Below are 12,856 nucleotides of genomic sequence, written 5' to 3'. Positions count from 1 at the left end.
CATCCAACCAAGTCTTTCCCCATCTAGTTGTCCACTCATCCAGACCATAACATCCTAACTTGGATACAAAAATATTGTGGGTAAGTGTTGAAAGCCTTGCTGAAGTCTAGGTAAACGACATTCACTGCTCTCCCCTTGTCCAGTCATTTAATCACAGAAGGCAATCAGTTTGGTCCTGCAGGATTAACCATAAACATCACCTGTATTACRTTTACAATTTCATAAATAATTACTTTCCCTTACATTCTGAACTGTTGTTTCCAGCTCTTCAATTCTCTGTTCCAAGTGAGCCTTCTCATTAAATGCAGTCCCTTGGGAAATCTGCAACAAACAACAAAAAAAATCACATACAGAACAAGTCAGAACTCATCACAGAYGTGTAATGCAATTTACTCTCAATATTAGAACAGAAATCTTCAGCAATTCTAATTACACTGCTAAACAATTTTCATGTTAAAATAAGCTTGAGTGGAAAAAAAACCTTTAACTGCTCCCTGAGGCTATCACGTTCTGTAGTCATTCTTCGGAAATCAGACAGCGCTGTATCCCTTTCTGTCTCCACACGCCTTAGGATAGCTTGAGCTGTCACAGTACTTTTAGTAGTCTTGGGGCATTTGATAACTTCCYGACGAAGCCGGGATATCTCTTCCTGTGCCTGTTATTAAAAACAACAGTATACTGGAAATATGCAGTAGACAGTGTATTACTGTATACATAAACCACAGATAGGATTGGTTAAAGAATTTCCATCAGAACTGCTCAGTAAAAAATGGATTTTCATTCTAAAAAGCTTGCAAAAAGCAATCATCAGTGAAGAAAACGTTCATTATCTTTTTAATTCACATCATGGCAGATTTAGTTTTTAGCAATGAAATAGGTTTATAGARGAGAATAAGAGCAAAAAACTTAACCTATAGTATTCACGAGACTCTTTAGTAATATTTTCAAATCAAACCATTTCAGGTGCTTGGTAGAAATATTTTTGTTTTACACTTCAAAATTGTAAAATCTTCTGGTTTGGGGAAATATTATAACTGGAATTAATAATGAGATGCACATCTGGTAGTGCGGAGCATCTCAGAAATTGTGCAATACCAAGACAAAGTAAATACATACATTCTTTGATTCAGGAAAGAATTCTTATTCAAAACTTATAAAATTGTATTTAAGTGACAGATTAAAATCACAGAATTTTCAAAACTTTTTTAAATTTTTTAAATAAATGCTTTGCAGCCTATTTTTTTAAAAAAAGAAACAGAATAGGATTTTTTTCTTGTCCATCACCTTAAGTTATTTCATTAATCACACTAATATAAATAAAATTACCCGTTCATAAAGAATGACAATTTTGTCTCTTTCAGCTGTTAAAACCTTGATGTTACCCTGAATTTCTGCCACATGGCGCTCATATTTTTCCAGCATTGACTTATGTTCTTCACACTCTCTCAATATTTTCAAAACTTCTGGATCAGAACTCGCTCCCTTAAAGAATAATGTTACATAAGGTTAAAGTAGAGAAACAAAATGTGATATGCCTTCTTAATATTTCTGGTTTGGAAATTTCTATAGAAGATTTAATAAGTCTACAATCTAAAAACTTAAAGACAGTCAAGGCTGTACATACATCTCCCTTAGTACTAGAGACCAGATATRCATACCATTTTCTAAAATATACATTTATTTTGAGCAGCAAAAGGCTATCACAARATTGTACTATCAATCATCTTAAGAAATATTTAAAATGTAACCAGTTGTCAGTAACTACTTAAAGTGATATACATACATCCAGAGTGAAGCAGCAGTTAACTACATGTTATTTGCTGTTTCCCCATCATATGCAACCTTCTGTTCATAATCAATTAGTTTTTCTTACTGGTAATTATGGCGGTGGTAGCGTGGCATCACATAAACGAGCATTTAAAAGAAATGCACTCTTTCTGTCCCACAGTGTTTTCCAAGCTCACCTGGATGGCTGAAAATCTTTTTGACATGCTGCCACAAGTAGGCTTCTGCTTAGGACTTGAAGATGCGTTTCTAAGTACCTTCTGCAAATTATCAGCCTCACTTTTATAGTAATCTCTGTCCTCTTGCAATGTCTTAATAAAGGTATCAAGCCTTGAAGGTGACWTCCCTTGCTTTTTTTCAGCTTCTGYTTCTAAAATAACCTGGATCTAGCAAAAATTTGAGAGAGGGATGCATTTTTCATAAACACTACTGCAAATCCAGCATTTTAGCTTAATTATTCTAGTCTGAAGGAAAATTTTGGACATGTTTTCTAGTTCGGCTAGGCTGAAAACATGCTATTTAGCAATAGTAAACTTAATCTAGAGTGGAATCAGTTTGATTTTTGTCTTCAGATACAGTCCAGGTTCAGGAAAAAGAGTAAAAGGTGAGTTACTCTCAGGTGAGTGAATGAAAAAGGAAGCATGGGATACCTTYTCCTAGATCTGTATTACCAAGAAACTTGAAAATGGGGACAGTTTGACTACACCTAGGGGATAAAGAAATAAGTATGCAGTTACATTAATGGCAAACAAAGAACATCCTTTCTTCTATCTGAATATTACTATTAAATCACGTAATTGCATGTGCATAAAATGCTATTTTCTATTATCCTATTAAATCAAAAGTAACCAGTGCTGAAATTACATTCTTCACAACTGTAAATGTGATTTTCATCTTTCAACCATTCTATACTTGAAAAAAAGTGGCCAGAACCTACTTTTATTTCATCCCAGCAAACATACCTGAAAGTAGAGATGAATGTTAGAAACTCAGCCCAGAAGGTCTACTGCACAATATTAATTCTAAGATACCTTTGCTTCCTCAAGCTCCTTATCAGCGGTATTCAACAGCAGTTCTTTTTCTTTTTCCAGCTGCTCAGAGAGTTTGTCAATTACAGCAAGTTCTTTACGCAGATGGTCATTTTTATAGGTCAAACTATCCACTTGACTTTCAGCCACCTCCTTCCTATCATGCAGTTGCATGACGAATTGCCTTACATCATGGTTTTTCTTCTTCAGATCTTCAATCTACTGGGACCAGGAGGAATAAAGTATTTTACTTCATCTTCAGGGATTTGCAGGCARTATTTCATAACAAAAAGGAATTTAGACTTTTTTTTTTACTTACTGAAAAAAAATCAGTATACAGTATTAACAAATTAAAACATGTACACTGCTAGCATCATTTTGGATAGATTAACTTTGAAGGGATCCAGACACTGGAGAATCAGATCCTTAATGTTCATGCTAAAAAATTAAGTAACTTATAATTTTTTTTTAGGCTTTGATCAGCAGCTTTCCTGGGTGTCCTCTCTACATGCAATGCATGCTCCTTTTTGGACTCAGGTGTGATGTAATTTTCAATATTGCAGACTGACAGTCATTTTCTCAAGCTGGGCTGCCACTACAGTTATTTTGTGATAGTAGCGGGAGAGCAAATGTCTCTCAAGGCCTTACGCACTATAGGTCTGTTAGATGTTAGGAGTGCCATTCATCATCCTCTATGACATGGGTCCATATCCTTCACACATGCAGAAAGGCCAGTAGAAAAGTAATAGATGAATTAATATTAATTCACCAGTTAATCAGTATAAGATTAATAATTTCCCTGAAACAAATTTGTTTTTAAAAATATTATATGGCCTTTTCTAAAAAAACAAAAAGTTGCTAACTTTTGCTAACTATTCTGTCAACTATCAACTTATCTTGAACATCTCAGTTTATAGGAGCATCACTGCCTGATACAGCTTTTTAGTTTTCYGAGTCCTCAGATTTCTAAGATCCCAGCCTAATCAAGATTTGGATATAGTGTTATGTAAAACCCTATTGTTTGCACATTAGTGTTGCATATTGTAATATATGAGAATTTAGTAACTTTGGATACTGCATTCCATGAGATTCATTCATTCCAATAATCAGTGTTTCTTCAGGTATTACTAGCAGTGAACAAAAATAAATTTTGAATTATTCAGGAAGACCTGAAAGATGCTTCATGAAAAAACCTTTCTGGGTGGGCTCTATCATGTGACATGCTGTAGTACTAAATTTTGCCACTTCTTCTGYTCAATAGGTACACGAATAAATTAAGAGAGTCAGTGAAAGAAATTAAGAATCAATTCTCATTGTATTTTTTTTCCACCAAAGCTGATTCAGCTAATGCTACAAAGTTAATAACTAAATACAGTTATAAACTTGATAAATATGAAGTGGTTGAATGGATAATCTAAGTAGTTTTAATAAAATAGAGGAATTATTCACAAAGAGGAGTAGAGACAGCATCTGTACTGCCATGTTTTGGGTTTTTTCCTCCACTCCTCATCAAGTTATAAAACTGGGGAGAATACAGCTCTGCTGTTACTGGAGGAAGTTCACAGTGGTGCCTGCAGTAGATGATGTGGGAAGAGGAGTGCTATGAAGGGCAGGGAAGCTAAATCCCTCTCTTCATCTGCATCTGAATATACAAAACACAAACGATGTTTAAAATGACAAAAATCAAAGTCTGAGTCAGGTCTGCACCCTCAAGCCTAAAATAACTGACAATATCAAAAATGTTTTTTGACTCCATACAAACAAGCTGTATCATTTTTTCCCCTTCACTTTCAGATAAGCAAGAAAGTTCTGGTATATACTCAGAATTATCATATTTAGACTATTGAAAAAGTAATGGTCCTTCACGGAACTGTTTAGCAACTCTCTTAGCAATTTACTCTCCTTCATACCAACAGGAATTTTAATTTGAGCATCTTAACTAATTACAATTGTGCTCATTGTGCTATATGATCAAAGCAGTGTCTAAGCAGACAAAATTACAAATCACTTAAGGCTTTATAGCCTCAAAAACCAACACCATACTATCCAAAAAGATTCATAACTAACAAAAACCATGAAGTACAAACAACCTTTGCTCCTGTCATGTCTTTGCACTCTGTCCTAGCTCATGACAGCCTGTTCCAGCAATATAAACTCRGAAAGAGAATGCTACCATTTCCAGCATTCCTTTTCATTTTGCTATATCACTCAGTAGCAGCAGAAGACTCAAAAGCACATAATTTATTTCTAAAAATAGAGGAAATATATATCAGTAAGACACATGGACATAATTTGCAAAATTATCTCCATCTATCAGCATCCTCTCAAATAGAAAATAAGGCCAGAAACATTTTTGTATGTGCAAATTCCATTTAAACCCCAGACAGGAGTTAAACAGCAGTAGCTGAATTAAGATAGGGATATGAAGCTAGTTATCACCAACTCCACAAACACTTCGAAATAAAAAAGGAAGAGAAAATTTAGTGCTCTGTGGCTGCTTTCTAAGAATAACTATGATAAAATTAGATCACTGGAGTGAATCCCACAGTAACGAATGAAAGAGCCAAAGTGAGACAGAGTGAACGCTAAGTACAGCAGTGCTACCCTATAACCATACAAGCGCGGATGCCTTAACTGCTTTTTACTACACAGTTCACAGGGCTATTTAACACTTGAGTCAGTCTGCTACTCAGAGTACAGACAGTAGCCAACAGATCTAACAAGAGAATATGAACATTCAGTTATCCACCAACAGAAGTTCTTTATCATCACCAGCATGACCACAACAGCTTTTCTCCACACTCAGATCCAAAAGTTTCAAGGAAATTTAGGGCGGCTGGTTTGCTGAGTCATATCACTACCACATTCAATCTCATCTGAAGCAAATCTCAGTCACTAAGTCTGACTATCAGCCTCAAGGAGTTTTTAAGCACCAACATATGTGATAGCATTCTTTAGGAGTAAGATTCAGCCAACTTAATTTTGGGTATCTACAAAGAAGCATTTCTAGAATGTGATTCACATGATCCATTTTTGACATACATCCTAAAATGAATCATGCCATAGAAATACCTATTTCCTTCCTCTGCCAATAAAGACAGCCTAGACACCTCTAGGATATACATCATCACTGTTGACGCATCAAATTAGATGAGGTGAACACCATCCTAATATTCTACTATCCTTGAAAGAGGAGCTGACAACTTTCTGCAGTTATATGCATCTCTCTAGCCTTCCCAGAAAGGGAACAGAACAGATCAAAGAGAACTTGCAAGCTTTTAATACCTTCAGCATCTTACTGAGCATTAAGGACTCAGATTCACAGACAGACAACTGTTCCCTCAAAATACTATTTTTACTCATCTTGTGAAACAGAACTTTTTGAAAGACACGATAATATTTATACTTTCTAAAACAACTATTTTTATGCTTGCCATAAAGTGGATTTAACTACCACAATTAACACCTTTAGCCACCATTCTCTGAACTGTGGTACTGCAACCATCCCTAACAGGAGGAAACTTTATATTAAGATCACTCTAAGCTTCATGTAGCACTAGAAGACCTTTGTAGCAGGCTTTTTAGCATGACCAAAGGAATTAACAGTTAGTAACTTTTTTGGACTGATTTAGTACCCACAGCTGTTTTGGGGTTCTAAGTATTTCTGGGATTAATCATTTAAGATACTCCTTTTCTTCTTCTTCCATTCTGACAGAGTGAGCACAGCAATAGCATCTCAACTGTATCTTCCTCAATATAAGTAATTCATAAAGAGATATTTTGATTTTGCAATTGGGATCCAATGCATCATGCAGAGCACAGRCTTTTACAGTATTCAAGCACAGTATTTTCAGAATTCAGACTAAAAATTTAAAGCAGAAAAGTAAAACAGAACCTTCAAATCCYGTTTATGGATTGTTTTGTCTTTGTTCTTAATCCAGCATTCCAATTTAGAAGATTTCTCACTTTCAGAAACTGGCTCTCCTAAACCCAAATTGTCTTCTTTTATTGTTACCTTTTGAAAGAATAAAAAACAGTGTAATTACTTCTAGTGTTTTGGCAATTTTGTGTTTGGTGATAAACTGAATCACTTTGAAAGTAAAGAGTGATATGCTCCTACAGATGTTTGYCTTAGTATTAGTCTAAAGAAAAAATAGAAATACACTCAAAAYAGAACCTTTCAGAGTATGAAGCAATCATTTAAAAAAAATTAAATGTATTACCACTGCGAAATAAGACTGAGTGTTGACTAAAGCCCCAAACTATGTGAATGTGGATTGCAGCATATTAAATATATGTGATGATAATCTTATAAATGTACAGAAGTGCTTGGCTTTTGACATACTGTAACTTAATAATCTTAGCTTCAATGCATACAAGTATTTGCAAACTTGGGCCTTCCTGGACAGGAAATGTTTGCTGTGCTTCTGATCAACGCTGTCAAACAATGTAGTTAGATCCTAGAATCCAAAAAAAAGATGACAAAGTACATACCATTCAATCATAACATACAATGTGGTGAAACATTTTTAAAATTCATTTTAAATGTTGGGTTCACCCAAGCCTCTTCCTCTAAAATACTACATAGAAAATGATTTTAATTTCATAAGTATGATCCTGCCTCAGGCAAATTTAATAGAATTTTTATCAGGCACCTTGAAGGACTGCACTTGCACAAAATACCATGTTCACACAGGGTCAGCTAGAGCAGGTTGCCAAGTCCATGTCAAATGGGGTTTTGAATGTTATCAAGGATGGGGACTCCACAACCTCTCTGGGCAACCTGTTCCAGTKKYMAACCACCCTCCCAGTGAAGAAGTGTTTTCTTCTGTTCAAGTGGAACTTCCCATGTTTCAGTTTGTGCCCATTGCCTCTCATCCTGTCACTGGGCACCACTGAGAAGACTCTTCTTGACACCCTCCCATCACATAGTTATACACATTGATGAGATCCCCCTGAGCCTTCTCTTCTCCAGGCTGAACAGTCCCAGCTCTCTCAGCCTCTCCTTGTATGACAGATACTCAAGTCCCTTAATCATCTTCATGGCCCTTTGCTGGACTTGTTCCTGTATGTTCATGTCCTTCTTGCACTGGGGAGTCCAGACCCGGACAGCAGTACTCCAGATGTAGTCTCACCAGTGACAAATAGATGCAAATGACCATGTCCCTCAAACTACTGTCTACACTCTTTCCAGTGCAGCCCAAGGTGCTGTTGGCCTTCTTTGCCACAAGGGCACATTGCAGGCTCATGTTTAACTTGTCCACCAGGACTCCCCAGTCCTTCTCCGCAAAGCTGTTTTCCAACTGGTTGCCCCCAGCATGTATTGGTGCAAGGGGTTATTCCTCTCCAGGTGCAAGACTTGGCCTTTTGCTTTGTTGAACTCCATGAGATACCTGTCAAGGTCCCTCTGAATGGCAGCACACCCATCTGGTGTGTCAACCCCTCCTCCCAGTTTTGTATAATCTGACAACTTGCTGAGAGTGCACTTTGTCCCATCAACCATGTCATTAATGAAAATGTTAAACAGTACTAGCCCCAGTATTGACCCCCTGTAGTACACCACTAGTGACTGGCCTCTGGCTGGATCACAACCCTCAGAGTCAATCCCAGCAGTTCAGCTAGTTTTCAATCTACCTCACTATCCGTTTACCTAGCTTGTATTTCATCCATTTGTCTGTGAGGATGTTATAGGAGACAGTGTTGAAAGTCCTACTGAAGTCAAGGTAAACAACATCCACTGCTCTCCCCTCATCCATCAAGCCAGACAATTTATCATAGAAGACTATCAGGTTGGTCAAACATGATTTCCCCTTCATAAATCCCTGCTGACTTCTCCCAAACACCTTTTTGTCCTTAATATATTTCAAAATGGTTTCCAGGAGGATTTGCTCCAGGGTGATATGTGCTTTCTTCCAGTTCTTAAGAACCTCACCAACTGGTGTGACCTTTCAAAGATAATCAAGAAGGGCCTTGCAATGACATTGGCCAGCTCCCTCAGCACTCACAGGTGCACCCCATCAGGTCCCTTGCACTTGCGAACATCTAGATTATTTAAATGTTCCCTAACCTGATCATCCTCCTCCAAGGGCAAGTCCTCCTTGCTCCAGGCTTTCCCAGTGGTCTCAGGGACAAAGGATTCCTGAATCCTTTGTACTTACCAGTAAAAACAGAGGCAAAGAAGGCATTGAGTACCTCGGGCTTTTCTGTCCTTTGTCATGAGGTCTTCCACCCCATTCAGCAGTGGCCCCACATTTTCCCTAGTCTTCCTTTTGCTGCTGATATACCCAYAGAAGCCTTTCCTGTTGCCCTTTGTGTCCTTCATCAGACTCAACTCCAAATGGGTTTTGGCTTTCCTAACACCATCCCTGCATGCTCGAACAGTGTCCCTGTATTCCTCCTGGGCCCTCTGATCCTGCTTCCATCTCCTGTATCTCTGAGTTTTGTCAGGAGCTCCTCATTCATCCGTGCAGCCCTCCTGCCACCTTTGCTTGATTTCCTCCTCATTGATATGGATGAATCTTGAGCTTGGAGAAAGAGATCTTCAAAAATCAACCAGCTCTCCTGGACTCCACTTCTCTCCAGGATAGTCTGCCATGGAATTCTTCCAAGCAGATCCCTGAATAAGCCAAAGTCTTCTCTCCTGAAGTCTAGGGTTGTGATTCTTTTTGCCTTGCTCCCTCCTCTCAGGATCCTGATCTTCACCATCTTATGGTCACTACAGCCAAAGCTGCCCCCAAACTCCATATCCAGCTGGTTCTTCCTTGTTTGTACAGCAGAGCACCTCCCTTCACTGAYTCCTTGATCACCTGTGTCAGGGAGTTGTCATCAATGCACTCCAGAAACCTCCTAAATTGCTTGTGCCCTGCTGTGTAGTCCCTCCAGCAGATATCAGGGTGGTGAAAGCCCACCATGAGGCCCACAGCCTGTGAACACAAGGCTTCCTCCAGTGTCTGAAGAAGGCCTCATCTACTTCTTCCTGATCAGGTGGTCTGTAGCAAACACCCACAACCTCATCCATCTTGGTCTGCCTGCTAATCCTCACCAATAAGCTCTCAACYGGCTCATCAGCCACCCCTAGGCAGACCTCCATTCAATCCAGCTGCTCTCTCACATAAAGGACAACTCCTCCTCCTCACTGTCCCAGCCTGCCCTTCCTAAAGAGCCTGTTTCCATCCACTGCAGCCCTCCAGTCATGTGAGCTAACCCACCACATCTCTGTGATCCCAATGAGACTGTAGTGTTGTAACTGCACGCTGACCTCTAAATCCTCCTGTTTGTTCCTGAGAGTACTATTAAACACCTTAAAGTGAACCTGGTTGATCTTATAAAAACAACAGTAGTTTTCACAACGCCTTAAAGAATGCTGCTTGTATATTGAAAAACATACTATTTCCTTTAAAAACAAACTGTGTGTATGTATAAATATACTTAAAAATAACATATGCAGCAATATGGTAAGCATGTAATTTTTACTCAGGACTGTTGAATTCTGATTTTTCATTGAAAATTATGTATTTTACCAGTACAACACTGAGTGTGCACAGACAAACATACATGAAATACCTACAATTAAATATCAAACAGACACTAAAAAAAAAGTGTGATCATCTGAAAACCAACCTAATTGCATCTCTAAGAAAATACAGAAAACAAAACAACCCTCCTCCCAGGGCTCTCATCTGTTACYTGGCAGTTCAAACTATCACCACGGCAGTGAAGATCCTCTGACTCTCAGACGGGCCCCACCTCGCTGCCTTACAAACTACCTGCTGAGCTTTCCGTCCCGAGCTTGCGGCCCTTCCTGGTGTAAAAGCCGGCGGTGGTGCCTTTCGCCCGCGCGAGGAGCCAAGCGCACCACCTCGCCCCCGCCGGCTCTCTACCTTGCGGCGACTCTCCGCGCTCCTCCTCCGGCGCCCTGGGGGCCGCCGGGCGCTCATGGAGGCTGCCACCCCCCTGCCCCGCCGGCACCGGGCACTCACCCGCCGCCGCGCCCGCTCCCGCTCCCGCCGCGCGCGCCCAGGCTGCCCTCGTCCCTCCCGGCCACGGGCGGGGAGGGGGGGGGAGGAGCAGGGGAGGGGCGCCGCTCCCCAACTGTCGCGTCCCCCGCCGCAGGCTGCCGCGCGCTCGCCCAACGGCTCCTGGCAGCCCGCCCCCAGCAGCCGCGCGCGCCGGCGTTCTGCCACCGCCCCCCCCCACGACACGCGCGCCCGCCGTCCGCCCGCTCCGTTAACGGCGCCCCCGAGAGCCGGGCTGGGGCGGGGGCCGGGGCGCAGCAGCCGGTGCCGCCTGTTCCGCCCCGAGGGAAGCGGGGGTGCGGCGTCGATGGCCCACCCCTACAGGCTCATTCCCAAAGTAACGGGGAGAGCACAGCGTTGACAAGAGTGGGAAGGAGGGAAGGGGCGTGCAGAAAAGGGGCAAGACACTGTGGAAGGGGGCAGAAGATGGAAGATAGTGGGAGGGGGAAAAGCAGTGCGGAGCCGTCTGTGGGTCCTGTAATTTGCCCTGCTACCCTGTATGCTTTGGGTGAGAGGGGAGGAGAAGCATCCCTGTGTCTCTGAAGGCTCCTCCCCTCCTCCGTGTGAGGAACCTGGGCCTCTTCGCACGAGCAGACGTTTCCTTGTCTCCCCGCGGTCGAAGCAGTGAGGAAGTTCTCTACAGAGAGAGCACAACTGTGGAGAGAGGTGCGTAGTTTTCCTCCAGGTAGCAGAGTGAAAGCCTGGGCTAGTCTGGTTGGTTTTGAAACCCTGACTTAGTTCTCTGTACTGGCATTCGCCACCTGAAGGAAGAGCTATCCATAACATTAAATTCTCACTGTATTACACTTGCCACTAAGGCTGTTCAGTTTCCCTGAGCTGGGTTTGCTGCAGGACAGAAGCCAAACAGTTGTGATGGACATCTCAATTTCTGACATAGTAAACACAACACAGCGGCATATCTAAATAGCTTTGTGTAGCAAGCCTGCGGTCTGTGTACTTTTATTCTCTTTAGTCTTGCTTTCAAAGATGATCATAATACCTGTTGTCCTTACAGTTGTGTGTGACTGAAATGCTAGAGGCAAAACTAAATGAGAGATAAGAAACTAAAAAAACYGTACAAAAACCTGACTCGGAGGCCAAAAAATGTAAGAACACATGCACTGTAAAATCCTGTATGAAATTAATGGAAACAAGTTTTTACTCTGATAAGTCTGATATAAACATTTATGAATATTTATTAATAATGACTTCATATAAATTTTAATGATTTTTCTTTCTACTTTTTTTAATCTTGACAGGTTTTTAAGTCTTATCTATCAAAAGCAAACTTTAAGAAATCAGGTTTCTGATTTATGATATATTTCCTAAATAAACTTTATTAAATTCAAGAAACAGTGCTCAGATTTATTTTCAGTTTTACAGATGAATTAATGTTGAGCGACTGCTTGCTACTGTATCTTTTCGCATAGCTATTTTGCTGAGAGGGGGAGCTAAGCCAAACTTTTCTACTACAGACCTCCACAGACAAGAAAATGACTTGCTCAAAAAATAGTCCCATTCTTCATAGTTATTTGTGAATGGAGATGGAGACATGGGTGAATATCACAGATCTGCATGTTCTGATATATACAGACACCTAATATTTCATGTTGTTGGTTTGAGTGGAATTCTTTCATTTTAAATCACCCTCAACTAGTTTTAACTCAAACCTGCCTGGACACATTTGCACAGCTGCTACATAGTCCTCACCCCTGATGAATCCAAAAGTCTCAAAGAGAGACACTGAAAGGCAGCACAAGCAAAGCTGACAAATTAGAGGATTTCAAAGATAAAAGCGAGCAGCCATGCCTTGTCAGTTCAGCCCCCTTGAGGGAAGACATCTTGATGCTCTAAAACTGTCCAGGTGATCACCTAAGGAAGACAGTGATTGTCAGGCACAGATAGRTCATTTGAATACCTCTAGTCTAATCAGATCTATCTTTTTAAGCAGTTACATGAAAGTAAAATCACTTTTTGAAATATAGCACACTTGTGCAATAAAACCATAGGGTATGTGCTTAATATTTT

The 12,856-nt window shown here is 40.4% G+C and overlaps 1 protein-coding gene across 1 annotated transcript in view; it reads right to left on the bottom strand.

Annotated features, from left to right (window-relative positions):
* The window catches only part of TSGA10 (testis specific 10), a 34,422-nt gene extending 23,597 nt beyond the window's left edge, over window positions 1-10,825 (bottom strand). Inside the window, exons 1-8 of the mRNA XM_026065939.1 lie at window positions 10,793-10,825; window positions 7,159-7,273; window positions 6,709-6,828; window positions 2,817-3,032; window positions 1,965-2,171; window positions 1,327-1,482; window positions 482-655; window positions 244-321 (exon numbers count right to left, since the gene is read on the bottom strand). Of these exons, the coding sequence (XP_025921724.1) occupies window positions 244-321; window positions 482-655; window positions 1,327-1,482; window positions 1,965-2,171; window positions 2,817-2,987 (786 nt within the window). The 5' untranslated portion in view covers window positions 2,988-3,032; window positions 6,709-6,828; window positions 7,159-7,273; window positions 10,793-10,825. The remainder of the gene's footprint in view (window positions 1-243; window positions 322-481; window positions 656-1,326; window positions 1,483-1,964; window positions 2,172-2,816; window positions 3,033-6,708; window positions 6,829-7,158; window positions 7,274-10,792) is intronic.
* Window positions 10,826-12,856: the final 2,031 nt, after the last annotated feature.

Source organism: Apteryx rowi, unplaced genomic scaffold (assembly GCF_003343035.1).
Source record: "Apteryx rowi isolate R43461 unplaced genomic scaffold, aptRow1 scaffold_103, whole genome shotgun sequence".
Lineage (NCBI taxonomy): Eukaryota > Metazoa > Chordata > Aves > Apterygiformes > Apterygidae > Apteryx > Apteryx rowi.
This window is presented reverse-complemented; position numbering and strand designations above follow the sequence as displayed.